The 24,644-nt window shown below is 56.5% G+C and overlaps 4 protein-coding genes across 4 annotated transcripts; all 4 read right to left on the bottom strand.

The window, feature by feature from the left end:
- Positions 1–2,620: 2,620 nt before the first annotated feature.
- On the bottom strand, positions 2,621–5,446 carry LOC144929849 (protein S100-A6). Its single transcript, XM_078850466.1, has 3 exons — positions 5,339–5,446; positions 3,797–3,959; positions 2,621–2,850 (listed from the first exon to the last, which is right to left on the bottom strand). The coding sequence occupies exons 2-3, from the start codon at positions 3,932–3,934 to the stop codon at positions 2,707–2,709; spliced, it is 282 nt and encodes a 93-aa protein (XP_078706592.1). The 5' UTR covers positions 3,935–3,959; positions 5,339–5,446; the 3' UTR covers positions 2,621–2,706.
- Positions 5,447–6,323: 877 nt separating this feature from the next.
- S100A5 (S100 calcium binding protein A5) lies at positions 6,324–7,287 on the bottom strand. Its single transcript, XM_078850467.1, has 2 exons — positions 7,135–7,287; positions 6,324–6,467 (listed from the first exon to the last, which is right to left on the bottom strand). Exons 1-2 carry the CDS (start codon positions 7,285–7,287, stop codon positions 6,324–6,326), a joined length of 297 nt encoding a protein of 98 aa, XP_078706593.1.
- Positions 7,288–13,281: 5,994 nt separating this feature from the next.
- On the bottom strand, positions 13,282–16,433 carry LOC144929847 (protein S100-A4-like). The gene is made up of 3 exons (XM_078850464.1): positions 16,282–16,433; positions 14,666–14,824; positions 13,282–13,618 (listed from the first exon to the last, which is right to left on the bottom strand). The coding sequence occupies exons 2-3, from the start codon at positions 14,804–14,806 to the stop codon at positions 13,457–13,459; spliced, it is 303 nt and encodes a 100-aa protein (XP_078706590.1). The 5' UTR covers positions 14,807–14,824; positions 16,282–16,433; the 3' UTR covers positions 13,282–13,456.
- A 1,363-nt stretch (positions 16,434–17,796) lies between these two features.
- Positions 17,797–19,457, bottom strand: LOC144929848 (protein S100-A2-like). The gene is made up of 2 exons (XM_078850465.1): positions 19,311–19,457; positions 17,797–18,111 (listed from the first exon to the last, which is right to left on the bottom strand). Exons 1-2 carry the CDS (start codon positions 19,455–19,457, stop codon positions 17,947–17,949), a joined length of 312 nt encoding a protein of 103 aa, XP_078706591.1. The 3' UTR covers positions 17,797–17,946.
- Positions 19,458–24,644: the final 5,187 nt, after the last annotated feature.

Here is a 24,644-nt window from a genome sequence, read left to right as displayed (position 1 = left end):
GGGGCAATCGAGCAAGTGCATCCTGGCAAAGTTTGACAGCCATCTCTGTAGTGAGCCGGTTTGTCCTCCAGGTGCCGCTGCTGAGTTCTGTTATCTACACCAGCGGCTCAACCTTTCCGGATGACAGTCCCCCTTTCAGAGTCTGATCAGTCCTGCGTACCCCCAAGTTTCACCTCACTTGAAAACAACTTGCTTACAAAATCAGACATAAAATTACAGGAGGGTCATAGCTCACTAGTACTGACAAACTGCTGACTTCCTCCTTGTTACCATCTAATTATCAAATAAATCGATTGGACTATAGATCTTGTACTTACATTTCAGTGTATAGCACCCAGAGCAGTCTAAACAAGTCATTGTCTGTATGAAATGTTAGTTTGTACTGACTTCGCTCGGGCTTTTCTGTATCCTGTTGTAAAACTAGGCGAGTCTCTAGCTGAGGTGACGTACCCCCTGGAAGATCTCTGCGTACGCCAGGAGTCATAGGTGCTGGAACGGGGGGGGCTGCCACACCCCCTGGCTTGAAGTGGTTTCCATCAAATGCAGGGTTTACAGTTTGGTTCAGTGGCTCTCAGCACCTGCTCTGCACACATTGTTCCACGCCCCTGCCAGGGGTACGCGTGCCCCTGGTTAAAAGAACAGGAGGACGTGTGGCCCCTTAGAGACTAACCCATTTATTTGAGCACAAGCTTTCGTGGGCTACAGCTCACTTCATCGGATGCATTCAGTGGCAAATACAGTAGGGAGATTTTATATACACAGAGAACATGAAACAATGGGTGTTAGGATACACACTCTAATGAGAGTGATCAGGTAAGGTGAGCTATTACCAGCAGGAGAGAAAAAAAACCTTTTGTAGTGATAATCAAGGTGGGTCATTTCCAGCAGTTGACAAGAAATACACCCTAGAGTGCTCCTGGAATCTCCGGCCAGGAGCTGAGCCCCGTCCAAGCTACATTGTTCGCCTGGGAGTCCGAGCACAGCTCCAGCCTGCTTTCACCTGCCTGGTGCTGCAGCGCGGGATCAGTCAGAGACAGTCGAGGTCAACCACTGGATGGCTGGAGCAGGTGCATTCCCCCTAGCGTGTCCCGCAGCCCTTGGTCCAGCGTGGGAAACGGGGCTCCTGGGTTTTACGCCTGGCTCTGCCCCTTGCTCGAGTCTCTGTACCTCCATCTCCTTTTCCACCACCCCATGTCTGTCTCGTCCGTTACACTGGAAGCTCTGTGGGGCAGGACTGGGCCTACATACACATCAGCAGGCCTGACGGGGCCCTGAGTTTGGTCGGTTCTCCTGCCGTACAAACAAGAACCATCCATCTCACAAGCAGGAAGCATTCCCTTGCTGTGCAGCCCTAATATCCCTATTCGTAATGACTCCTCTGCCCTGGGTCGAGTGACGTTATGCTGGGACCGCCCCCCTCCCTCTGCGAGGTTTACTCTCTGCCCAGTACAGAAAGCTCCAGCCCAGCCAACAGGGGCTGGATAAATACACAGCCCTAGGGGTCGCTGGGGATTGGCCCAGAGAGCTACAGTGTGGGGGGGGAGACACAATATTGCTCACTGGCTAGATGGGGGTGTCTGGAGGCAGATCAATAGTTTATGGCACTAGACAGACATTCGCTCTACGCGAGTGCCATGTACCATCATGGTAGCAGGCGTCGCCTGTCACCACGGCATTCCAGGGAGGAACGAGTCACTCCTTTGTTTGAAGAGCCCGCTGGGGCCAAGCATTGCCAGCGTGACACCCAGATCTGCCCAGGATGGGACCGCATCCTGCGCAGTCATGACCCTAGGGCCAAGGGGGCGCAGGGCCCCTTTAAAGGCAGATTTGTCAACGGCCCCCGGTGGCTTTTCTCGCCCTGGGATGGCGCTGGATTTCTCTCTGGCTGGGAGACTCCTGCTGAGACGGCAGCTAGCTCTTCCCCTCACCTGACACACGCGGACAAGGCCCCAGGCGCGTGAGCCAAGCCCTGCCACGCAGGTGTTGCCATGGTGACACAGCGGCAGCCCCCCCCGCCGCTCCCACGGCTCACCTGAGCGCTGCGGCGAGGCAGAAGGCTGGGTCGGCATCTCCCTGTCCTTGGCCAAAAGGGCGGGGCAGCTCTGATTGACCCACCCCAGAAAGGCCCCTGCGTCTCCCAGGCCCGGCTGTGGACACCAGCTCGTTCTGAGGCTCAGGGCGTGTGAGCCATCAGACCACGCCGAGGCAGGGCGTGAATCTAGCCTGCCACGGTCAGAGTGTCTGTGAGCGCCCAGCTGCTGCGTGTGAACAGTTTGTTAGCGCAGCTGGTCTAGTCCTCGCTCGCTGCCCCTAGTCTGCACCGGGCTCGCTCGGGGTGGATTCCCACCCCAGATTGCCAGTCTAGACAAGCCCTTTCTCTCCCTGACTTGGAGTATGCGAGACACAGACCTCTCCTAGTCAGGTGAAGTGATGCAGCATCTCCCTGGTGCTCATCCCCCTCTCCGGACTTTCCGCCCTCACCCACTAAACCGATAAACCCTCCACACCTCGTTCATTTGGCTCGTTCCGTTTGTCCCAGCCCCGCCTGGAGCCCAGCTCCTGAAACCCTCTCAAAATCCAACAACATTTATTGAGCTTTACAAAAACAGACCCCAGCAACAATCGTACAAAACAAAATTTTATTGGATACGCCGTGACCTATCGGGGCCCATTCCCCAGCATGCTGGGCCTGCTGCTTCGGCCTGTCTACTTCTTATATCCCTTCAAAGCATCGTTGTAAATCATGGACAGGGCACCCAGGAAAGTCAGGTACTCCTGGAAGTTGACTTCCTGGTCCTTGTTCCGGTCCAGATCCTCCATGAGCCCAACAATTTCAGCATCGTTCAGTTTCTAGAGCCAGAGGAAAGCACAGAAGCCACTCATAACCCATGGAGGGGAAGGTTTGGGTTCCAAGGGCCAGGTGCAATGGGGGGGGGGGGCGGGGGTGGTCATTGGTGCAGGGTTTAACATTTCCCAGAAGCCTCCTTTCCCAGCCCACAATCACTGCTATGAGAGGAGAGAGTTTGATGGTTTGGTTTAGCATGCAGGTGCTGGGGCGGGGGGAAGGGGGCTGGTGGTGACTTGGGACCCCACATAGTTTCTTCACGTGTTTTTTTGCTGTGTAAAGTGCAAAAGACGCCCAAACAACTTTGGGTGTCACCGAGCAGGCAGCCCTGAGAGCTCCGATCCTGGGGGCAGTTACCTATGGCTCCTAGGGGGCACTCTGCCCCCACACACCCCTCTTCACCCTGCTCGTCCCCGGAGCGGGTGGTGCAGGAGCAGACTATCCTGGGGAATTCTTACCTGAGGAGATTTGCCAGCTTTGTAGCTGCCACAGTGATGCAGAGGGGGTGGAACAAGAGGTGGCTCTGGCCCCAGGCTGCAGTATTTCTGCCTTCACAGAGAGCTGCAAAGATCTCCAGGATGGGCTGTGGGTAAGGGCTCTGGAATGGGACGTGGGGACGCAGGGTCTGGTCCCAGCTCTGCAACTTTGCGCAGCTCACTTCCCGCCTCTCACCCCTCTTACGCTTTGTCTATTTAGGTTGTAAGCATTTGTGGGCAGGGGCTCTCCCGTTTGTACAGCTCTGGCCGGGGCCTCTCTGCACTAATGTAATGCAGCCAAACCTAACTCGTCTCCTTCACTCACAGCAGAACCAGCTGCAGTCAGGGAGCTGGCCTAGGTCACTAATGTGCTTACGACGATAACAGAGGATGTCTTTTTCTGGGGGCTGATTTTCACCAAGTCCAACTTGCAAATCCTAAAACACCTGTGACCCCCATCTCCAGCCACACTCACCGCCCCGAGGGTCAACTCCTTCTTGATTAGCTCTTTCAGCTCCTTCTTGCTCAGCGTGTTCTTGTCCCCTTCCTTTTCCGAGTACTTGTGGAAAGTGCAAACCAAGAGCCCGATGGCCTGGTCCAGAGGGCATGCCATCTCTGCAGGTCTGTGGTGGGTAGATCTGAGGGGAGAAGACAGTTGGTGAGTGAGGCCAGGACACGGAGCCACAGGGGAACAGAGGACCCATTCTGGAAACAGAAGCACTAGAACTGGAAGAGTAAAGCCATCCCTGGAATCCGTGCCCTGGGGGGCAGAGACAAGCCCGAATGAACAGGACAAGCGGGCAAGCCCAAGGAGCTGGGAAGTTTGAGGAACTCCCCCTAACTCAGCCCCAAAGGATTCTGCTCCCCATCCAGGAAGCACTCCAAGGCACCGGGGGCTCTTTCACCTGGCTTCCCGCCCAGCATCTCTCAGGAGAGCGGCATAAATTTGGCATTCCCAGAAAATGGAGGGAGAGGAATTTATGCCCTTCAGTGCCCGGGGAGGGAGCCAACAGACAGCAGGCCTGGGGGAAGGGACCTGCACAGAGTGAATGGCCAGATTGAGGGATTGTCTCAAATTTACACAGATCTTGGCCTTGGTCCGCTAGGCACTGAATTCAGCAGACAGATTCCCAAGCTCCTCCGTGGGCATTGGGTGAGACAGCTGGTTAGGTTCTCTTGTCGTTGTGTCTCACCCCAACGCCACCCCCTCCCCACTGGTGCGTTAGCCCCGGGGTGAGCTCAGCCCAGAGCCGGGGGGGAGGTCAGATGCCGGATGGAGAGGAAAGGCTCCAGGGGCTCACAGCAGAGACTGTAGGTGACCAGACCCCAGGGTGAGGGGCTCTATGGCACAACCAGAGAGACCAAAGGAGGGCGACCAAGGGCCGAATTTGGTCTCGGGTCTGTGTCCTTCCTTCCATGGGGGACCAGCCTGCCCCACCCGTCTGCCCCCCGTCATTTTCCGGCAGCCCCGAGGCCCAGCAGGGGGCAGAGGGGATTCTTGCAGCCCCCCCACCAGCCTCTTTCCACGCAACGGGGCACCCACTTGTACAGCGAGTCTCGGTATAAAGCGGGGGCGGGTCCACGGTTTTCTCCCCGTTTCCACAAGCGGTCGCCAGGTCTTCCAGGAAAACCAGACCCGAGGCGACGGGCTGTTGCGTAAGTGACTTGGCCGCAGACTGGGAGTCGCCCGGCCCCGCCCGGCTCTGGCGGAGATTTCCTCCCTCTGCACCGAGCCGGGCCGGCGGGGCGCAGACCCCGGGCCGCAGCCGCTTGTGGCTTTGCGAGGCGCCCGGCGCGGAGCGGAGCCGGATTCGGGCTGCCCGCAGCGGCGGACCGTGTGAACACGGATCGGGCAAGCCCGGCGGGCGCGGAGCTCCCGGAGCCGCGGGGGTCCAGAGCCCCAGGGAACGGATCCGGACCCGGACCCTGGGGTGTGGGGCTCAGCTGCGGGCAGGGAGGGGAGCCCCACGCCCCCCGCCCGGTCCGGGGCGGGAGGAGAGGACCGAACCGGACTCACCCAAGACGACGGAGCGGGCTGCGAGAGCGAAGGCGGCGCGGGGCTGGGGTGCGGGAGCCGCCCGAGGGCGGTTGTTATATAGCGGACCGGAGCCCAGCCCCGCCGCCCGCCCCACTGCCCCGGGGAGAGGGGGGCTGGGTGTGGCGGGGGAGGCCACGCCCCCTCTGTCCCCGTAGCCCCGCCCACTCATGGGGCTGCCCCCAGTATGCCCTGTCCTGGACGTGCCCGGGCCCCTTCTCCCTGTTCCCCACCTCACCCAGCTCCCTGCCCCCGGCTTAGCCCAGCTGGGCTGCAGCAGGCGGGTGCCAAGGCTCCGGTGTGGTCTGCAATGCAGGCAGGTTCCCGCCGGGGCAAGAAGCCAGGGGCACCAGTGAGGCAGGATAGCCCGGGGGGCTGCCCTCAGTGACCCACGGGACCCCGATGAAGAGCGCTGGGAATTCCCCCAGACACACAGACCCTCCCCAGACCCCAGAGCGCCGCCCATCCAGCCGCAGGTCGGCCTTCACCTTGGGAGTCACCTCCCAGCCCAGCTCCCTCCCAAGAGCCTGGACACAGCCTAGGCCCAGGTGTGTTGTTGTTACAGGTACAGGTGCCCCTGGGAGCCATGACTGAGATTAGGGCCCCACCCATATTCTCAAAGGGATCCATTGGGAGTTAGGCACCGAACTAACTCGAGGCTCTCGGCTGTTGTGCGAGGGCCTGCAGAGACGCAGAGAAACAGCCCCTGCCCCCGCAGTCTAGACGGCTGGATAGAGGTGCATGGGGAATGTAGGGACAGACAGGCAAAGAGAAAAGAGATCTGTCTGGCACGAGATATTCTAGCCTGGATAGATGGTACAGAACGGTGGACGGAAGGAATGCTGGACAGGAGGAAACACAGAACACTGGGAGAACTGTGGACAGAACTATTTTTATTGAAAGCAGCCGGACAGTATCCAGAGCCAGGGGCTTTGCCTCCTGGTCTAAGCCCCCTTCTTCCCCCCAGCTACTTGCTCCCTCCCCGGAAGAAGTCATTGTAGGCCATGCACAAGGTGGACAGGAAAACCGAGTATTCCTTGAAGTCGATTTCCTGGTCGCTGTTCCGGTCTAGGCTTTTCATGAGCTGCTCAATGCCTCCCTCCTTCATTCTCTGCAGGAAAGGGTGAGAGAAGCCAAACAGACTAGATAAAACCTCCAGGGATCTGCACTGGCCCCAGGTGCTGGTTTTTCTTTCCCTTTATTGTAATCTGGCTCGTTAATGATGCAGTGAAACCTGGAGCCTTGGCTCCTGGGCCACTGCTAACCATGCTACAGAACAGGGAGGAGACATTAATGTTACTTTCCCTCCCACTCGGGCAGCGGGCTGAATTGGGAGGGGCAGCTGCTAAATTGGAGCAAAGCTTCCTTGGGAGGAATACAAACCCCAGGCCTGAAATGAGCACGGTGGGCAAAGATACCAGGCCAAATCCAACCCTGGGGAAGGCATCCATCCCCCAAGCATAGGGACAGGGATCTGCGAATCAGACCTCGGGGGTCTGATTTCACAAGATCAAACTGACCAGTTGGTTGGGCCAAAAAACTGGGGGGGGGGCTTTGAAAAATGTTCATTTTTTCGTCCTAAATTTCCTGTGGATTTTTTTTTCATGTTTTGGGTGAAAAAAAACCCCAAATTTTATTCAGAATTCAGTTTTGCAAAAATCTCAGATCGGATCAGTTTGGGGAGAAAGCTAGGAGAGTTTGATCAGAACCAAAATGCTCATTTTGATCCAAAAAGTTGCTCTTTTTTCAACCCCCAAAATTTTTTCCGAAGCACTCACGTCCCCCAGCCCCAGCTCGTTCTTCACCAGCTCCTTCAGTTCCCCCTTGCTCAGGGTCAGCTTGCTGCCTTCCTTCCCCGAGTACTTGTGGAAGGTGCAGACTAAGGTTGCCAAGGCCTTTTCCAGAGGCGTTTCCATGGTGCACGTCCACATCAGTCTGAAAGAGAGAACAGGGCCTGGCACGGTGAAACGGGGCCCGCCACAGGAAGAACTGTGCAGACAAGCCCCCGTGAGCAAGGCTAGGAGCAGACAGGCTGTGGCAGTCAGATACCAGCCCTGCAGCTCTAATACTTAGCTTTCAACACAGCACTTTCCTTTTTCAAAGTGCTCTCCAGCCAATAGCTTCATTCTTCAGGGTAGGACAGTGGTACCCACCAAGATCAGGGACCCTGGGGGCTGGGTCTAAACAGACACCAGACCATGTCACAGGTGGGAGCCGGAGGCCCGGAGAGAGTCAGTGGTTTGCCCCAGGTCATAGGCGACAGAGCCAGGAATCAAACCCGTGTCCCAGCCCAGTGCCCTGACCACGAGCCCACCCTTCCGCCGATGCTGTTGGGCTGAAGGTGAATGCACAGTCCGGAGCAGCAGTAACCTTCCACGGCGCTTTGCACGTTTCTAGTGCCATCTGGCTAATGTTAGTTAACAGGCATCTGCGCCGGTTACGCTGGGAGATGAGCCGATTATTGCTGACAGGCCACGGTTTGGTCTCTGGAGAGAATTCTCACACACACCCCCAAGTCCCAGATGCTGGCTCAGGAATGTAACCCCACGTACCCCCAACAAGCCAGATGCGCACCCAGCCCCTGGAAGGGAGGTCCCTTTGAGAGTTCCTGGGGGCGCGGATCAGCGTTCACGTCGCACTCCCTGTCAGTACCCAGCCCAAGCCAGGGATGCTAATGATCCGATCGGACCAAACTTGGTGATGAATCCCAGTCATGGGCCACCAACAGCACATTGCACATATGCTAAGAAGAAGCCGTGAAAAGCCATATTGTCCTGTTCAAGAGACAGGCTGCAGGTGGGGAGGGGGAATAGCTTTTCTTGGACCAACATCATGAGAGAGACAAGAAGTTGGTCCAGTAAAAGCTGGGACCTCACGAGTACCCTGGGACAGACATGGCTACACCACCACTGCGTACTCTCCTGTCATCGAGCCTCCTCCTTTCTGCCCAGTGCTTGCACCATCTGCCTGGCTGTGCTCAGTACCTGAGTAGAGCAAATCGCCCGCTTCCGGGAGTGTGTGAGCTGCAAGCTGGCTCCAGAAGGAGGTCTGAATCATGGCACGGGGAGCCAGGGTGAAGTGGAGTCTCGGTGGCCAACCACATGCTGCATTTGAGGAAGCGGCCGCAAGGTGGTTAAGCCTGTTGCATTCGGGGCTGCCGGCTGCCTGGGCTGCCATGAACAGAGCCCAGGAAGGAAGAGGCCAGCAGTGTTAGATGCAGCTGTGTCTCGTTGCAGGGACAGATGGGAAACGTGGGCCCCTCGTTCATATCCCCCCGGGGGATGGCCAGCTGCTCAGGTGGCGCTGTCCATGCCTTGCCGTGGCCCGTTTCTCGTCTAGCTCACTGGTTACGGCCCAGGTAAAGCAGGCTTCAATTCCCTGCTCTGTCACTGCCTCCCTGCATGACCCTGGGCACATCCCCTCATCTCTCTGGGTCTCCGTTATAGCCCATCCTTTGCCTGTCTTGTCTATTCAGACTGGAGGCTCTTTGGAGAGGGCTTCTAAGTGCTACCATAACAAAATGGGAAGCTGCCTGGCAGACGGGTGGTTAACAATTAAGAGTGAGGATTATGGGGAAGGTCCTGTCCAGGGCCACAGGGCAGTTGCACATGCTGGATCATCCATTTCTCTTATCACAGCCTGGCTCATAGGAAGTCAGGAGCTGTAAAATACAGGGCTTAGTGCCTCAGAGCATTGCAAAGCCATTAAGCCATAAAATGAGTAAACACCAGCAATAGGAGTTAGCCACAGGGAGGGTGCAGCTGGGCATCTTGGGGCTAAGGCCCTGCCCAGAGATGCAGAGCTGTTCTCTTGACTCACACTAGCAACCAGAGTAGGTGGGTCTTACTGCCTGGGAATTTCAAAGGCATTTAAGGGAATTTGGGGTCAAATTTTGTTATTTTCCAATCAAATCTGCGTTCTTCAGTCTCTCAGTCCCCGTCCCCTTCCAATTATAATCCCACCAGCTCAGATGTTGAAAATCTCTCCAGGACAGAGGGAACTAAGGGCACCAGCAAAGATCCTGCAGGGGGAAGCAGCCAAGCTCAGGATGAGTTAACAAGGCAGGAATCTCCAACGAGGGGGGTGAGTCGGGAGCATATCCAAAACCTGACGGGGAGGGGAGGGAAATGCCACCGTGCCCCCAGCCTTCAGTGCCAACCCAGCCTCTGGAAAATGAGCCACAGAGCATCCAGGCAAACAGGAAAACTGCTGCTATAGCAGGCCAGGAATCCCCCTGGGAATCTCAAGCCAACAGTCCCACGACGAGTTTAAAAAATTCTGGTTCCTCTCAGAAAAGTAGCTTCCCTTAGAGCCGGTTAGGAGTCCAAAGGGGCCACAGGAACCAGGGTCCCGGGAATGGAGCCTGCACAGCACTGCCGGGTGAGGCCAGGGCTGCTACTGAGCATGCAAAGGAGGGAGCCAAGCAACCTTCCCTGGGACCCCCAGGTGTTAGCGACATAACCGGTGTGGCACCAGTATCTCCCAGCTCAAGAGCCGGAGCCGGGCCTGCACCAGCCAGAAAGCAGGTGAGATCAGCCAGCCAGGGGAGAACTGCGCGGAGGACACTGGGCCAACGCCCAGAAGCGTCTCACAGCCAGTGTGCCCTGCAGCTCAGCCCGCGCCTCCTGGAGAGTGCCGCCCTCTGGCTCTGTGAATAACGGCTGGGGGGCGGGGGGTGCACATGTGGTGCACATGTGGGGTGCACATGGGGCTGCACAGGTGTGGCGTGGGGTTCCCCGGTACTGTGCCTGCAAGGGAGGGGGGTGCACATCTGGAAAGGGACATGCACATCTGGCGAGAGGGACGCTTAACGCTGTGTGCCAGGGAGGGGCATGCGCAGCTGAGGAGAGGCTCCGCTAACCCTGGGCATGCTGCCAAGGGTGTGGCACATCTGGAGAGGGGAGGGAGACTGCGCTCTGGAGAGTCAGCTTGTTAAAGGCCACAACAGCCAATGTTATAAAACAGAACGAACTTACCAAGACGAGAGCAAAAGGAAAAGCGGAGAGTCCGGGGCATGGTAGGCTGGGAAGCTCCCTCTTATATGCTCTGAGCTCCCTGGGGGAGCCCTGGTTTCTAGCCTGGGAGAGGCGCAATGGAAAGCTGATCTTGTTGCCAGGATCCTGGTTGCCTGCCACCTCCCTGCCCATTGCTCTCCAGATGTTTTCAGGTGTTGCCTGGACTCAGATCTGAATTCTCCTGCACCTTCTCCTGTGATGCACCAGGCATGCAGGTCAGATGGACAAACCCCACACCCGCTGTCCAGATGAGCCTCTGACGTGTCCTGTTCTCAGTTACACCGGTGTCAATCCAGAGTGACTCCACTGAAGTCAAAGGAGTGACTCCAGATTCACTCAGCAGAAGCCAGCCCCTTGTGTGCAGTGACTTGGGCAATGCCTCTCGCTAACAGCGCTTGGGGAGATGGTTCCACCCAGGCCCAATTTTATGGGCAGAGGCTGGGCCTAGAGTTAAAGGAAACAACAAGGGCACTATCGCCCGCTTCCACAGCAGCAATCAGCAGGGTGGTGACAGGGGATTCCCAGTGAACACGATGCACAGGAGGGCGGGGGACCTGTTGCTTAGCAGCCAGAGGCTGGGGAGCAAGTTTGGGAGAGCTCCTGCGGTGAAGGTAGCTGGACGATGCAAAGGGCCATGGCAAGAAGGGAAGAGCAGAGAGAGAATTGAAAGGTCAGGGGAAGAAATAAGGGGGGGCAATAACAGATCTGGAGGGCAGGTGCTCAGTGCAGAGTTGAGCTCAGAGAATTCGTGGTCCTCCGATCGCTAGGGAGGAGCAAGACGTGTTGCATGGGGAAGACCTACTAAAGTGGGGGCTTCTGGGGAGGAGGCTGTTCTGTCACGCACGGTTCCCGTGTCCTCTCTCTGCTCCCGCCACGCTCAGGACAGGTCTACGCCGCAGAGTCAGCCCGGGTGATCAGCCCCCGGGGGCAAGACGCCTCAGTGCCAGGCCCTGCCCCAGTGGCCGTGTCCCCACGGGGCCTGCGCTCTCCAGTGTGTGCTGTCAGCCCGGCTGGGACCTCAGGGGCCGTAGCCCGTGCTAAACGGAGCCACTCTGATTCTTTCCCAAGGGATTGTGGGAGAAGTTGTCTGTCTTGCTGGGCGCGGTACAGGAGGACTTGTGGACAGGTATTGGGGGACTATCAGCAGTCCAGTGGCTTAGCCTGCAGTTGCCACCCCGAGTGGAACCCACCCGCAGCCCCCAGCCAGGCCAGCTAGTCCAGACTGCAAGCCCCAAGAAAGAGAGGGGCGAGGGGACAGGAGAACAGGGTGAGAACTTGGGGTAACTCTGCCGTGAAGACAGACCCTCAGGGCTCAGTTCACTGCTGTCCTGCAGCTGCCGTCATTTGCAGCAGTGGGCGTGAGGCTGCCAGGTTGGCACAGTGCCTTGCATGCCCACTTGTGTGCACTGGTGCAAATGACGGCTGGAGGCACAGGACAATGGTGAGCCTGCCCTGGGTGTGTAACGGGAGGGGGGGGCTCCCAGCATCTCCTGACTGCAACAGGACTCAAAGGGGTGCATTGTGATCTGGGAGGTGGGCGGATGGCTCTGGATAGAATAACCAAGCTTTTGTGCTTGGCATGCATTGCAAATACACAGCAGTCACGAGGGGCGTCTGGTCCTGCCGTCTGGCTCAGACAAGACACATCTGTGCTGCGTTGCCAGTTCCTGCAACCTGACCGGGAGTCTTGTGATTTGGGGCAGGGTTTCTTAAAGCCATGAGCTGCTGGAATCATCTGATCACCTGCGAATCCCAGCTTCCACCTACAACACAATCAGGTGTCTAGGCCGCATGGCTGCGGAGACCAGCTGGAAATGTGGCTGCTCACATCTCTGAGACCAGAAGACAAATAAAGATTCCTGCGTTTATTATTTGAACAAAAAATCTCACGACTTTTGAAGCCCCGGCCTGGCCGTGCTGTAAGCGCTCCTCCCTCCCCCCAGAACCCTGGGTGCTGAGGTGGGTCGGCCCGTCCCACCAGGCTGCCTGTCCCGGCTCCTGGAGCAGCAGAATCTGAAGGGGGTCCTGCACCCCCCATGCACCCTGGGCTGCTGCTCCAGCCTTTGAAGCCGATATGGCTCAGGGTGCTCAGAGAACAGCGGCCTCACATTGCACAAAAGCCGGCCCCAGGAGGCTCTGCTGAAAGGGTCCTGGTCGAAAGGCCTGCAGGGGCTGGGGGCGGGAACAGGTGGGGAATGCCCCGTGCTCAGCGCCATTGCAACCCACTGAAAGTGCAGCAAATTCTGTTTTATCCCAGCTCGGCCCTCCCCAGCTCAGCCCATCCCTGCCCATTTGCTGTTCACTCTGCATGGCCAAACTCTGAGGTCCATCAGCCCCAGGGGCAGCTCTGCCTGGCTACCCACCCACCACTGGGGTTGTCTGCATCTTCTTGGGGCTTCAGGGCCTGGGTTGCTGCTGCTTATTCCATATTCTCTAAGGTCACCCAGGGGGAGAGGCCCATGGACGGCAGTGAGCTTCAGATCACACCTCAATTTAACCCCCCACACCAAATATTCCTGAAAAATGAGGGTTTGCATTTATAATGGGTCACCCAGAGGGTTTTAGTCCCAGACCTTTAGCAGAGACCTCTACCACACGAGCTAAAGGAGTAATTCTCTTAGCTGGCAGCAGTAGTAGGTTGTTATCCTCTATGTACCCCCAGGCGCTAGGACTGTTAGCTCTTTGTGCTGTTAACCCTTTGAGACTCAGCAGGAAAAGCAACGGGGGGAGGGGAAATACCTGGGGTTTTGCAGGATTCATTTTTTATCATCAGACCAGACCAGACTCAGAGGGCGGGGATCAGACATGGTTCTATTTTTACCCATGCCTGTGACCCAGGGCAACAAAGAAATTGCCCATCAGCATCTGGGCACCAAGAAAAAAGTCTGCTTACAAAATCCACCAGGGACCTTCTTTAAAGCAACCTTTATTGAAAGAACAAGAGACGCATAATGCAGGGGCTATGGGAGGTGACGGACAATAAGGCAGGGGGCTATCATCAGGGAACGGCAGGGATACAACCCAGATATAGCCCCCGGAGCTGAGTTTCTAGATGTCTGTTCCCCGCTGCCTCCAGGGCCGGGCTTCACATCTTCCATGGCATCTTGTCAGGGCGGTCCTGGAAGTCCTCATTGCACATCAGGATGATGCAGCCCAAGAAGGTCATGTACTCCTGGACCGTTTCCCTGTCCCAGTTGCTATCCAGGTTGTTCATGAGCCTTTGGAAGCTGGCTTCTTCGGTTTGTTTCTGCCAAGGGGAGGGGAAGATAAAAAGAGAGTTTTGCATTAAAAAGCTTTGTTCCTGAGCTGGTACCCAGAGGGACAAGTCCTCTCGCCCAACACAGCAACCTCCTTCTCTACAGAGCCACTGCCTGAAGCAGCCTCCCTCTCTCGCTCGGCATCAGCAGCTTCTCATTGTGCATCGCGCACAGAGTAGCTTGGGACACAGAGAATCCCACATCCAGCCAAAACTAGGAAGGGTATTTAAAGAGGCAGAACATAAATACCCAATGGCCCAGCCAGCTAACCCCCTGGCCCTTGGGGCAGGTGCCAGGGGACCTTTAATACCAACCCCCTGCAAGTCCATCTGGGTGGGAAGGACCCTGACACACCCCAGTAACAATCCCCAGCTCTCTGAGTGCTGTGCCAAGGAGGTTGGCATCTTTAGCTCCACTCTACAGACAGGGAAACTGAGGCAAAGACAGATGAAATGACTCGCCCACAGTCTCTGTCCACTAGGCCGCACTGTCATAGAATCATAGACTCTCAGAGTTGGAAGAGTCCTCAGGAGGTCATCTAGTCCAACCCCCAGCTCAAAGCAGGACCAATCCCCAATTTTTGCCCAGATCCCTAAAAGGCCTCCTCAGGGATTGAACTCACAACCCCCAGTTTAGCAGGCCAATGCTCAAACCACTGAGCTATCCCTCCCCTTCATCAGTGCCTCCCTGCAAGGAGCCACCCACATGGGCCCAATGGCATGATCAGGGCCTCCATTTTCCCAGCGTATCTGAAAGATACGGTAGCACGCACCCTGGGCCACAGCAGTGGGCCAGGACGGATTGGCCGAGAACATGGCACCGACTGACTCCCCCAGTCCAGCTGCTGTGTCCTGTGAACATCACTAGCCAGCTGGTCGCCCAGCTGGGGCTTGAGAAATGTGTCTGCAGCCTGGCCCAGGCTGGTCCCATCCCACCACAGGTGACCGTCACTACCGCGCCCAGACCGGATTCCCAAGTCGCTGCTCGGCCCGGCGGAGATGGTCCCAGACTCCCAGCCGAGCCTCCATTGCCCTTACGCTGAGGTAGCAGGGCAGCTCCTTCCTGACCAGCTCCTTGAGCTCAGCCCTCTTGAGCTTGAATTTACCGCCTTCTTTCCCACCGTACTTCTGGAACGTGGAGACCATCGTGTCCAGAGTCCACTCCAGTGGCCGGGCCATCGTGCTCTGCTAGCAAATCTGACAGGCAGACAAGGGATGCTGGTTAGAGGGCAGGTCCACCCCACCTGGGAGCACAAACCAGCCAGGCCAGGACAAAGAAGTTACATTTTAGGAAGGAATGAGCTCTGCTGAGTGAGCTGAGCATGGCCTGCGTGGGTTTACTTGTGCATTGCCAGCGAGGAAAGAGACACCAAGACAGACAATGGGGCGAGGGGCTTCTGTTTTCATAACTGGGAGCCTCTCGGACCCAGTGGTAATGGGGTGCAGAAAGACAAGGTAGCTAGACACAGGGATCTGTTGCCCCGTCGCACAGCTAGGGTCTTGCCTTTCCAATGACTTTCCAAAGTCCACATATAGAACTCCGGCCTGGCCAAGAGGTGTTTATGGCCAATCAGAAGCCCCATATTAATGATAACCCTCTTCCTGCAGACTACAAGCATTATGCCTCACAGACAGTCACTGGTCAGGAATGGTCTAGATAATACTTAGTCCTGCCACAAATGCAGGGGACTGCACTAGATGACCTCTCGAGGTCCCTTCCAGTCCTACGAGTCTATGATCACTTAAACAACAACAGCCCATGCGGTGACCTGAGAGCTCAGCCCACAAAGGTGCAGAAACGTGGCTCATTATACGTCCATGTGGGTGCCATCTGCCTCCATTAGCTGGCCCGTGCAGTGTCCCACAGGTCCCAGCAGAGAGAGTCATGCCCTCCTTCGGAGGATGGGCTAGAACTAACTCAGGAGCATGTCAGCCACTCGGCGGGGCAGCTCCTGACCTCCATCACACTGGACTCAATCCAGAGTGACTCCACCGACCATCCCAGGGTCTGCCCCAGAGCAGGCTCCGTCCTGGTGATGCACCCCCCGGGCAGGGCGCAGGGATGCGTCACTCCTGCCTGCCTTCCGATGCCTCCAGCCTCCACTGCTCTCCTACTGACAGCACAGGTCAGGTGTGGGCTCCTGGCCCTGGGGCCGAATACCAGCCCTGAGGCGAGGAGGGGAAAAACTTGGAGCGGTGGCAGCAGGGGATGGAGGAAAAAAACCCCATTGAGAAGAAGGGACTCTCCAGCCGCACCATGTGCATTGGCTGAGTTCAGCTGCAAGAACTGATTCCTGGCTCCTGCCTGGAACGAAGGGGATGGTTAGTGGCCATTGCTAGAGCCCGCACAGAGCTGGGCCTGGAGTGACTCTGCCTCCCCACAGACGGGAGCAGCACAGAGGTCTCAGAAGAAGCCAGATGCAAAGAGCAGTAAAGTCTGACGGCTCAGCAGCTGCAGAAAGTTAGTGACTGGCTTTCCCTGCGGACTCACAGAAACCGTTGGCTCGGCTGCCCTCAAAGCCAGACCCGCCCCCCCCGATTGCCCAGGGGAGCCCCCCTCCCCCCCACCAACATTGAGGCAGACCCGAAATGCAAACTGCTGGCATCAAAGAATAAATTAGCCACCAGAACATCTTAGAAGAAAACAAACTTACCCAGGCAACCAAACAGGAAGAAAAGCAAGGGAAGGCAGGGCCGGCGTGGAGTCTGAGTAACAGGGCTCAGTATTTATAGCCCTAGTGAGAGCTTTAAGGGACACCCGCTTGGGGGGTTAGAAGTAAAAAGAGGCCAACAAAAGTGTGCGTCCCTTTGCAGACAGCTGGCAGGAGAACACGTGTACCCCCAGGCCATCACACACACACACACACCCCTGCCCTTTGATGATGCTCTCCAGCTGTTTGGCAAAGAGGAACTTTCATCCTTGGTTAGGAGAGAGGAAGGCTGGGGAGGGGGGAGGGGGAGCCGCCAGCCACACAGGCCATGAAATCCTGATTCCTGGCCTTAGCTAGACCAGGGAGTGGCAGTAGGGGGAAGAGTTGCCTAGATGGGATGGAGAATCAGTAGGGCTGGACAAAGGGTGCATGGGGGAATTCGGGAGACTAGCATCTTCAAAGCCCTTTCCACACTACGCCTCTGCGTGGTGACAGAGATGTCGGAGACCTGCATGACTTTGCAGCTTCGAGCTAAATGCACCTGCCAGCTCTCTGCCTAAGCATTTATATAGGCCTCCTTCACCCTAGTGTCACAGCGCCCAGCACGCCAGGTCTGTCTTGTCGTCCCACACATTCATTCTGGGGGGACCTGGCCAGCCATGTATTGAACAGTCACCACGCCCGGGTTCATACGAAGTCTTTATTCATATTTCAAACCAGCCAGCCTGACAGGACAAGCGAAGAAAATCCACAATCAGGAGAGAAAACCCAGAGACGTCTCGACCACGGCTGCAGTGGAGATGACCCTGCCGTGGCGGAAGGAACTGGTCCTGACTAAGCTGTTATCCCTGGACACGTTCCGTGCTCATGGCAGTCAATTTTGAACAGGGCAAATATGGCCAAAAAACCCCTCTGAGATTGGAAACACTGGTGCATCTCCGGAGCCCTGCTCATGATATTATTTAACTAAACTGAGATGCAAATTATTAATATTTCATAACTGCAAGGACTGTGCAGTGGAATTCAGGGTTGTGTAACTTAATCCTGTTTGGGAATTTCTTGTCATGAACTCGTATGGGGGTTGGAGTGCAGCTGCCCTCTGCTGGATGCAATCAGCTCAGTTCAACCGTGTGTCATAAACCCCGTACTGCAGCGTTGCTCAACCTTTTCAGGCTGGCAATCCCTCATTCGGTCAGAAATGTATGTGACGCCCCCCTCCCCAGCACACAACACATTCACTATGAAAGCAAGAGTACAACAGTGTATAAGTTAAGCCAATAACTGATTCGTGTGGGTGTGTATCGAGAGGTTGACAGAGCGCACTTCACTGGATGGACCAGGGCCTGCTGGGAGTGGGGAAAGGAGATTTGCTTTGCTTTAGACTGTAATAAATTTTTCAAAGCCTCACGAACCCCCTGGTTGCCTTTCATGACCCTCCTCTCCAGGACTGAGAAACAGTGCTCTACTGCTGCGAGTTGATGGAAAGTCTCCTTTAGCTCAAGGGAGTGGCTCTGTGCTATTTGGGTCAGGGAGACGTGAGTTCAATCCCTGACACACCACGACCTTTCCCAGCGTGAGGTTCCCAGGTAGCTGCATGGTTGCTGCCAGACCTATAATTTTGCTCTCCTGCTTTGTATTCATGCCCTGTACAGAGCCAGCTGGGTGGGTTTATTGTCCACGTGGCAGAACTACAGGGGAGTCCAAGAAAAACTCGTGGCATAAGGTGCAGGCCACCGCCACGAAGCGGATGTACTCTTGGAAGTCAACTTCCCCGTCTCTGTTCACATCCAGGATGCTCAGCAGTTCCTCAAAGGCTCCTTCCTTCACTTGTACCTAGGGGCAAGAGTGAAGGTCAGTAACGGGGCAAGTGAAACCCCGGCAGGAGTCTTCCAAGCTTGGTGATGGCCAGACGGGACAGATCGCCTAGTGGTTAGAACAATAGGCTAGGGTTCAGGAGACCCGCCTTCAAGTCCTGTCTTTGCCACAAATTCTGTGGCGGACCGTGGGCAAACTGCTCCGAGCTTTACTCCCCAGGGGTAAGAAGGGACCAATAATTAGTCTATTTACGTTCTAAGCTCTTCGGGACAGGAACTGTCTCTCCCGATGCATTTGTACAGCACTGGTTCAATGGGCCTGGATCGCACATGGGGCCGCACGGTGCTACCGGAACCTAGGTAATAATGAGCTGAGGAAGAAATGTCCGTCCCGAGCGTGTTGCGGAAGTTCGACACTTTCCCTGGTTATCATTGGTCTGCCCTGCGACGAAATGCTGGGATAGTTGGCTGGTACCCTGCTCCCCCCGCCTGGTTTTCACAGGCCAGGCCAGATTCTGAAGGGGCTGATCACATCCCACAAACTTGGCTCAGAAGACACTGAAATGAGACCAAACTATCCTCAGAGCTGGCGTAACCCCGGGTGACAGCCTGGCGCCGGCGCATGGCCGCTGGGCAGCATTGATACAGCGAGGCGCAGGGTCTGCTTCCAGTCCAAGCCAGAACCCCGGGGAGCAGGTGTAAATCATCATGTCCCATTCCAGAGCCTGGTCCTCACAGAGGATAACAGCCTACTACTGTCATCTGCTACCAGGGCTACTCTTCTCGCTCAAATGGCAGATAGTCCAGGCTTTGGTCCTGGAGACCCGGAGCTCAGACGGAGCTGGTGGGGATTCATACAGGTGACAAGGAAAGAGATGTTGAAAACAAATAAAAAAGTCAAGAGGCAGCATGACCTAGTGGATAGGGCTCTGGCTAGAGAACTGGGCTCTTTCCCGGCTCTGGCACTGACTTGCTGGGCGACCTTGGTCACCTCACTTCCCCTCTCCATGCCTGTTTCCCCTCCCACCCTGGGTCTATTAGTCTGTGAGCTACAGGACTGTCTCTCCTGCTGGATCTGTGCAGCTAAGGCCTCTAGGTGCGGGGAATTATTGTCATTCATGGTTTGGAACCAGCTCAGGGTGGAGACTGCTCTCGTCTCATCCCAACGGCTCCGTTCCAGCCTGCTTCGGCACCCTCTTCCTCCGCATGCTTACTCACATCTCCCAGGCTGGGCAGCTCCTTCTCCAGCAGCTTCTTCAGCTCCCCTCTGCTGAGCATGAATCTGTCACCTTCCTGTTTGGAATAGCGCTGGAAAGTGCAAACCAGCACAGCCAGCGCCTCCTGCAGGGTCTGCAGACCTGCCATAGCTGACGCCTGGTGGGGCTGAAAGGCAGGAGCAGAGCAGTAGGCTTAGCAGAGACCACGCCCGCACTGGGGAGACAGAGAACGTGGGGGGCCCTTTGGGAGGGGCGTGTAGAGGAACCAACCCGGGGAGCTCAGGGTGATAAGGTATCTGGTTTTCGACAGGAACACCCAGTTGAAAAGGGACCCTGGCGGCTCTGGTCAGCACCGCCAACCAGGCCATTAAAAGTCCAGTCAGCAGTGCTGCAGGGCTAAGGCAGGCTAGTCCCTACCTGCCCTGGCACCGCGCTGCGCCCCGGAAGTGGCCAGCAGGTCTGGCTCCTACGTGGGGGCGGGGCCAGGGGGCTCCTCAAGCTGCTGCCACCCTGAGCACCAGCTCCACACTCCCATTGGCTGGGAACCACGGCCAATAGGAGCTGCGGGGGCAGTGCCTGCAGGTGAGAGGAGTGCGTAGAGCCACCTGCCATGCCTCTGCCTAGGAGACGGATCTGCTGGCCGCTTCCGGGGCGCAGTTCAGAGTCAGGATAGGCAGGAACCCTGCCTTAGCCCCCGCACTGTGCCACTGACTGGGAGCTGCCAGAGATAAGCCCGCACCCCAACCCTCTGCCCCAGCCCTGAGCCCCCCCCCCAAACCTAGACCCCACTCCTGCACCCCAAACCCCTCATCCCCAGCCCCACTCCAGAGCCTGCACCCCCAGCCGGAGCCCTCACCCCATCCCGCACCCCAACCCCCTGCCCCAGCCCTGAGCCCCACCCAAACCAGGAGCCCTAGGGAAGGCCCAGCCCCTCCCAGCTTTAGACAACTCATGCCCAGGCTGGTTATTGTTCTGCCAAACCCTGATGGGGCCTTCTAGCGTCCCCAGCCCTTGAGGGCTGCTGCCACAGCAGAGATGTGAGCTTCGGAGGGGAACAGAAGCCGCAACAGCCAGGGAACACCGAGCTGGAGAGGAGACAGCGGCTCGGAGGAGCTTGCCCTGTGACTGCGGGGGAGCCTTTTGACAGCCAAGCCAGGGCTAAGCCGGGCTGTGTGGCGGGGGCATTACCAGCACCTCAGAGGAGGCTCGCGCACTCGCTCTCACTCGACACCTGTGTTTTCAGAGGTCTCTAAATCGGACGCCCACTGTCCAAGTCGTTTCAAACTCAGCAGAAACATTCAACATTGTCCCCCAGGCCAGCCTACCGGTTCTGAGGCCAACCCGTCTCTCTTTGTGGAGTCTAGAGGGGAACCCAGCATTGGCCTTTGAATGGAAACCCAGCCGCAAGCTCAGCTCGGAGGTGGCTCAGATGGGCCAGCATGGCTCCAGAGTCCATTGCAGTCTTCCCCTTGATTTCAACGGGCTTTGGACCAGGCCCTGGAGTGTTTAGGCTCCCTTCCCCCTGTGACACAGAAACACGGGAGAGGCGCCATGTTCTACAGCTGATACGTCCCCTGGGGGACAGTCTGGGGACAGAGACACACCCACCCAGGAAGGAATTTCCACTGGGAATATCGAGCTGTGTACGGCCCCTGGGTCCCGCATCGGCTGCAAAACCAAACCTGGTAGCCCAGGAGATGCCTGGCTTTAGAAAAGGATTTGAATCATAGGGAGCTGAATCACAGAGGCGTGTTTCCTTCCCCTCCGCACACCCACACACTGAGTCACTCCGGCCTGTGGCAGGAGCATCTGGTTTTCCGCCAGCTCCTCCAGCGTCCCTGCTCTGGCCCGCCCAGCTCGGAGGAGGCGAACGAGCTGAACTGTGAAGGGCCAGGGCCGGGGGGTGTCCTGCAGGGAAAATCCCCTCAGATAGCTTTGGGCAGTTTGGTGGTCAGTAGAATACATGAGAGAGAGAGAAAGAGACATTGTGCAAGGAAGGATAGATAGATAGATAGATAGATAGATAGATAGATAGATAGATAGATAGATAGATAGATAGATAGATAGATAGATAATCTTCATGGTGAGGATGGCCAAGCAGCATGGGCCAAGGCCAGGACATTTTCCTGGCAGTGTTTCCTGGCTGCTCCAAAGGGGACATGGGTTTATGGGGACCTGCAGGAGTGAGGGGCCCTATTGCCAGTTCTCCCCTCCTGTGCAGAGAGCCAGACCCCAGTCCTCCCCGGGCAGGTGGATAAACACACCCACCCTGGCAGGGCAAAGGCAGGAAAATGCCCAGCTCAGCCCGGCCCGCCTCGGGGGGAGCCACCAGCTGGTTGCTCTGAACAGCCGGGGGAATGGCAGAGGTCACGGGAGACAAGATGGAGGCTGCAGGGATCAAAGCGATGACGCTGGCCACAGACACAACCCTGCTCTTTCCAAAGCTCTTCTCATCTCCCACCCGCAGGGGCAGGTGGGCCCGAGCTGCCCACCCGCAGGTTAAAATACATCGCTCCTAGAGTGGTCCCGGGCCGGGCCAGGCCAGGCAGCGCTTTGGCAGGGCGGCTGCTGAGTAAATCCCCATTTGCCTTGAAAATGACGCGCCCGGCGCTGGGAGCCAGCCGGAGAGACAGACTGAGCGACCATCCAAAGGCACATGGCAAGGGGTGCGGCGGCTCCCTGCCCTCCTCCCCCTCCTCTGCCAGGGCTTCCCCATTCCCCCTCTCCCCTGCTGTCTATGCACCACCCTCTGCTGCTGCACACGCGGGCAGACGCGGAGGCCCATCGCGCCCGAAACCTCCACCATCATCGCTTCCTGGGAGCCACAGCCCCATAGCTGGAACATCGGAGCAACCTCTGGAGCCAAGCCCAACCCCTCTGGGAAAGATGGCAGCATTTAGGATCAAAACTCACCAATACGAACAAAGAGGTTAAGGGTCCGGGAGAGCCAAGCGTGAGCAGGTGTGTAGGGTGGGTAGGAGCCAGCCTGTATTTACAGCCGTCCTGAAGCCACCTGCTTTACCAGCTCCCGGTTCAGACTCAGACGGGCTCTCCCAGGCATCAGTGTTAATATCGCAGGCAGGTCTGGGAAATGGCCCCGAGCCAGATCCACCCAAGAGTTGCATCAAATTGCCTTCGAATCCATGCCCTGAGCCGCACTTGTTGGAGCAGCGTCCTGGACCGTTTTGAAATCCAGGCTGGGCGTCTGTCTAAACGCTCCGCTCTGGGAATTAAGGGGTGGGGGAGTTCTCCGTCCCGTGTTATCCCGGAGGTCAGACAAGATCTCCACAATGGTCCTCTCTGGCCATCTGTGACTCTATGAATCCCTCGGCCCAAGGAGCTCCCGAGAGGGTCCTGGACTCCTTTATTTACTGCGTAAAAGCTCTTCTCTCCCTTCCCCTCCATTCAAATCCTTTCTCTCCCTCTAGCGGGGAGGAGGGAATCGAACCTGTGTCTCCCATATCCCACTTGAGTGCTCTTGCCACAGGGCAAAAAGTTATAAGATGGGCACAGGCTGCTGTGCCTCCAGCCCTCTTCTGAACAGGACCTGACCGAGGCGGTGCGCCCGGAGCCCGCCTACCAGCTCAGGCCCCGCACACAACTGGGACAGCCAACCACCTGTCTGCTCCCGATCCAGGGGCCTTTCTGGGCGTGGGCGCCCAGACTCCTAGACAGAGGCGGTGGGGCTGGGGTCCAGAGGCAGTAACCTAGGTGCCCGGGTAGGTTTAGGTGCCTACAAGGCTCAGCGGGAGTTTTGTGGATCATAGTGGAGCCAAGACTTGGATTTAGGCCCCTAAACCTGAAACTTGCATGCCTAAGCACCTTCCTGACCCCACTTTCTGTGCCTCGTTTCGGGTGTGACCAGCACTTCCCTGCTGCCCAGGGGGGTGCGGATAAACACATCAACCACTGTGAGATACAACAAACAGCCTGTTCCAAGTGTCGTATGCCACTCATTCTGCAATAGGGCAATGCCATATTAGACCGGAAGAGCCCACGACTATATTCCTGTATAACAAAGCTCACCGGGGCAGTGATGGTTTTGTTTCTGGTGTTTACCCCCAAGGATTTGTAAACTTGTTAAAACTTCCCAGATAAATAGTTTCAAAAACTTGTGAGATGTTCAGCTACTCTGGTAACAGCAGGCAGACACTGGGAAGCTAAGAGAGACGTTATCGCGATATGGAAAAAGCTCATTGGCGATTTCTGAGCTTTTTACATCTTTTGAGAGGGCAGTTCAGGGCTGGATAATGAAGTGTCATTAAACCTTCAGAGGCTTGGTGTATTACCAGGAGAACGCAGGGCCATGAAACTACCCCCTCCCTTGTCAAACAAAAAATAACATCAAATAAAATCCCCAGCTCTTTAAATGATGCATCATAAATAAACAGAAAACCAGCACAAATTCCTGCCGCTGTGTACAGCCCTCTCTGGAAATGTAGCTGCTTCTTGCACTGGGAGAGGATCTTGTCTGCAGTTTTACCTTTAAATAATTGATTGAAAGATCACTTTAGCAGAGCAACTCTCTCTCCCCTTCCCCCCCCCCCAGTTTGAATCTAGTCTCCCAATTAAGAAATAGGTTAAATCTGTTGTCAATTTCCTTACCTGATGTGGGAAGCTGATTGGTCCCCCCAGGGGCGTGGACAGGCCAGCTGTGTTATAAAAGACCAGCTCAGGGGGTAGGGAAAGGCACTGAGAAGTCTGAGTATTTTCAGAGCTGGGGAAGTTGTAGCAAAAGTGAGAAGGGCTGTTTTAAAGGGTGGGGGGGAGAAGAGCTGGCTTTGTTTGTGGTTTAGGCCTTTATTAATAGCCTGGGCGGATGTCTCTGTGGTGCAGCATTTCAATGAAGGACTTTAAAGCTGGTTCTCTCACTGCATGCAGGATCTTGCTCAAGGTAGATGAGTGAATTTACCATGGACCTAGGACTGTGGTAAATTACTCTGGTTTTCAGCTGAGGCTGGGCACTGGCAGGTGAGGACAGGGGAGCTTGGCTAATTCAGAGCAGGCAGCCCCATAGGGCAGGACTGAAGGAAGGGGGGGGTCAGTTTCTCATCTTGTAGGAGATTTAAATGATCAACTGACTTATGGGGGGCCTCCTTTTTCCTTTGTGGGGGGGTTGCTAATGTTGGAAGAGGAGGTCCTAGGCGCCGGGTGGAGCCTGTAACTTAGCCCCATTGCAGTCAGGGCACCTGATGCTGCGCAGGGCCTTAACCAGGGCTCAATTTGCAATGAAAGAAGCACCGGGGCTCTGACCCACCAGGCCCAGAGGCGCTGGGCTTAGGTCTGGCACAAATTAAGCACCAGACTTAACTGTTTTGAAGGCTCTTCTCCTGAA

This window comes from Lepidochelys kempii, chromosome 24 (genome assembly GCF_965140285.1).
Source record: "Lepidochelys kempii isolate rLepKem1 chromosome 24, rLepKem1.hap1, whole genome shotgun sequence".
NCBI classification, from domain to species: domain Eukaryota; kingdom Metazoa; phylum Chordata; order Testudines; family Cheloniidae; genus Lepidochelys; species Lepidochelys kempii.
The sequence above is the reverse complement of the archived record's forward strand: the minus strand, read 5'-3'. Positions and strand labels throughout refer to the sequence as shown.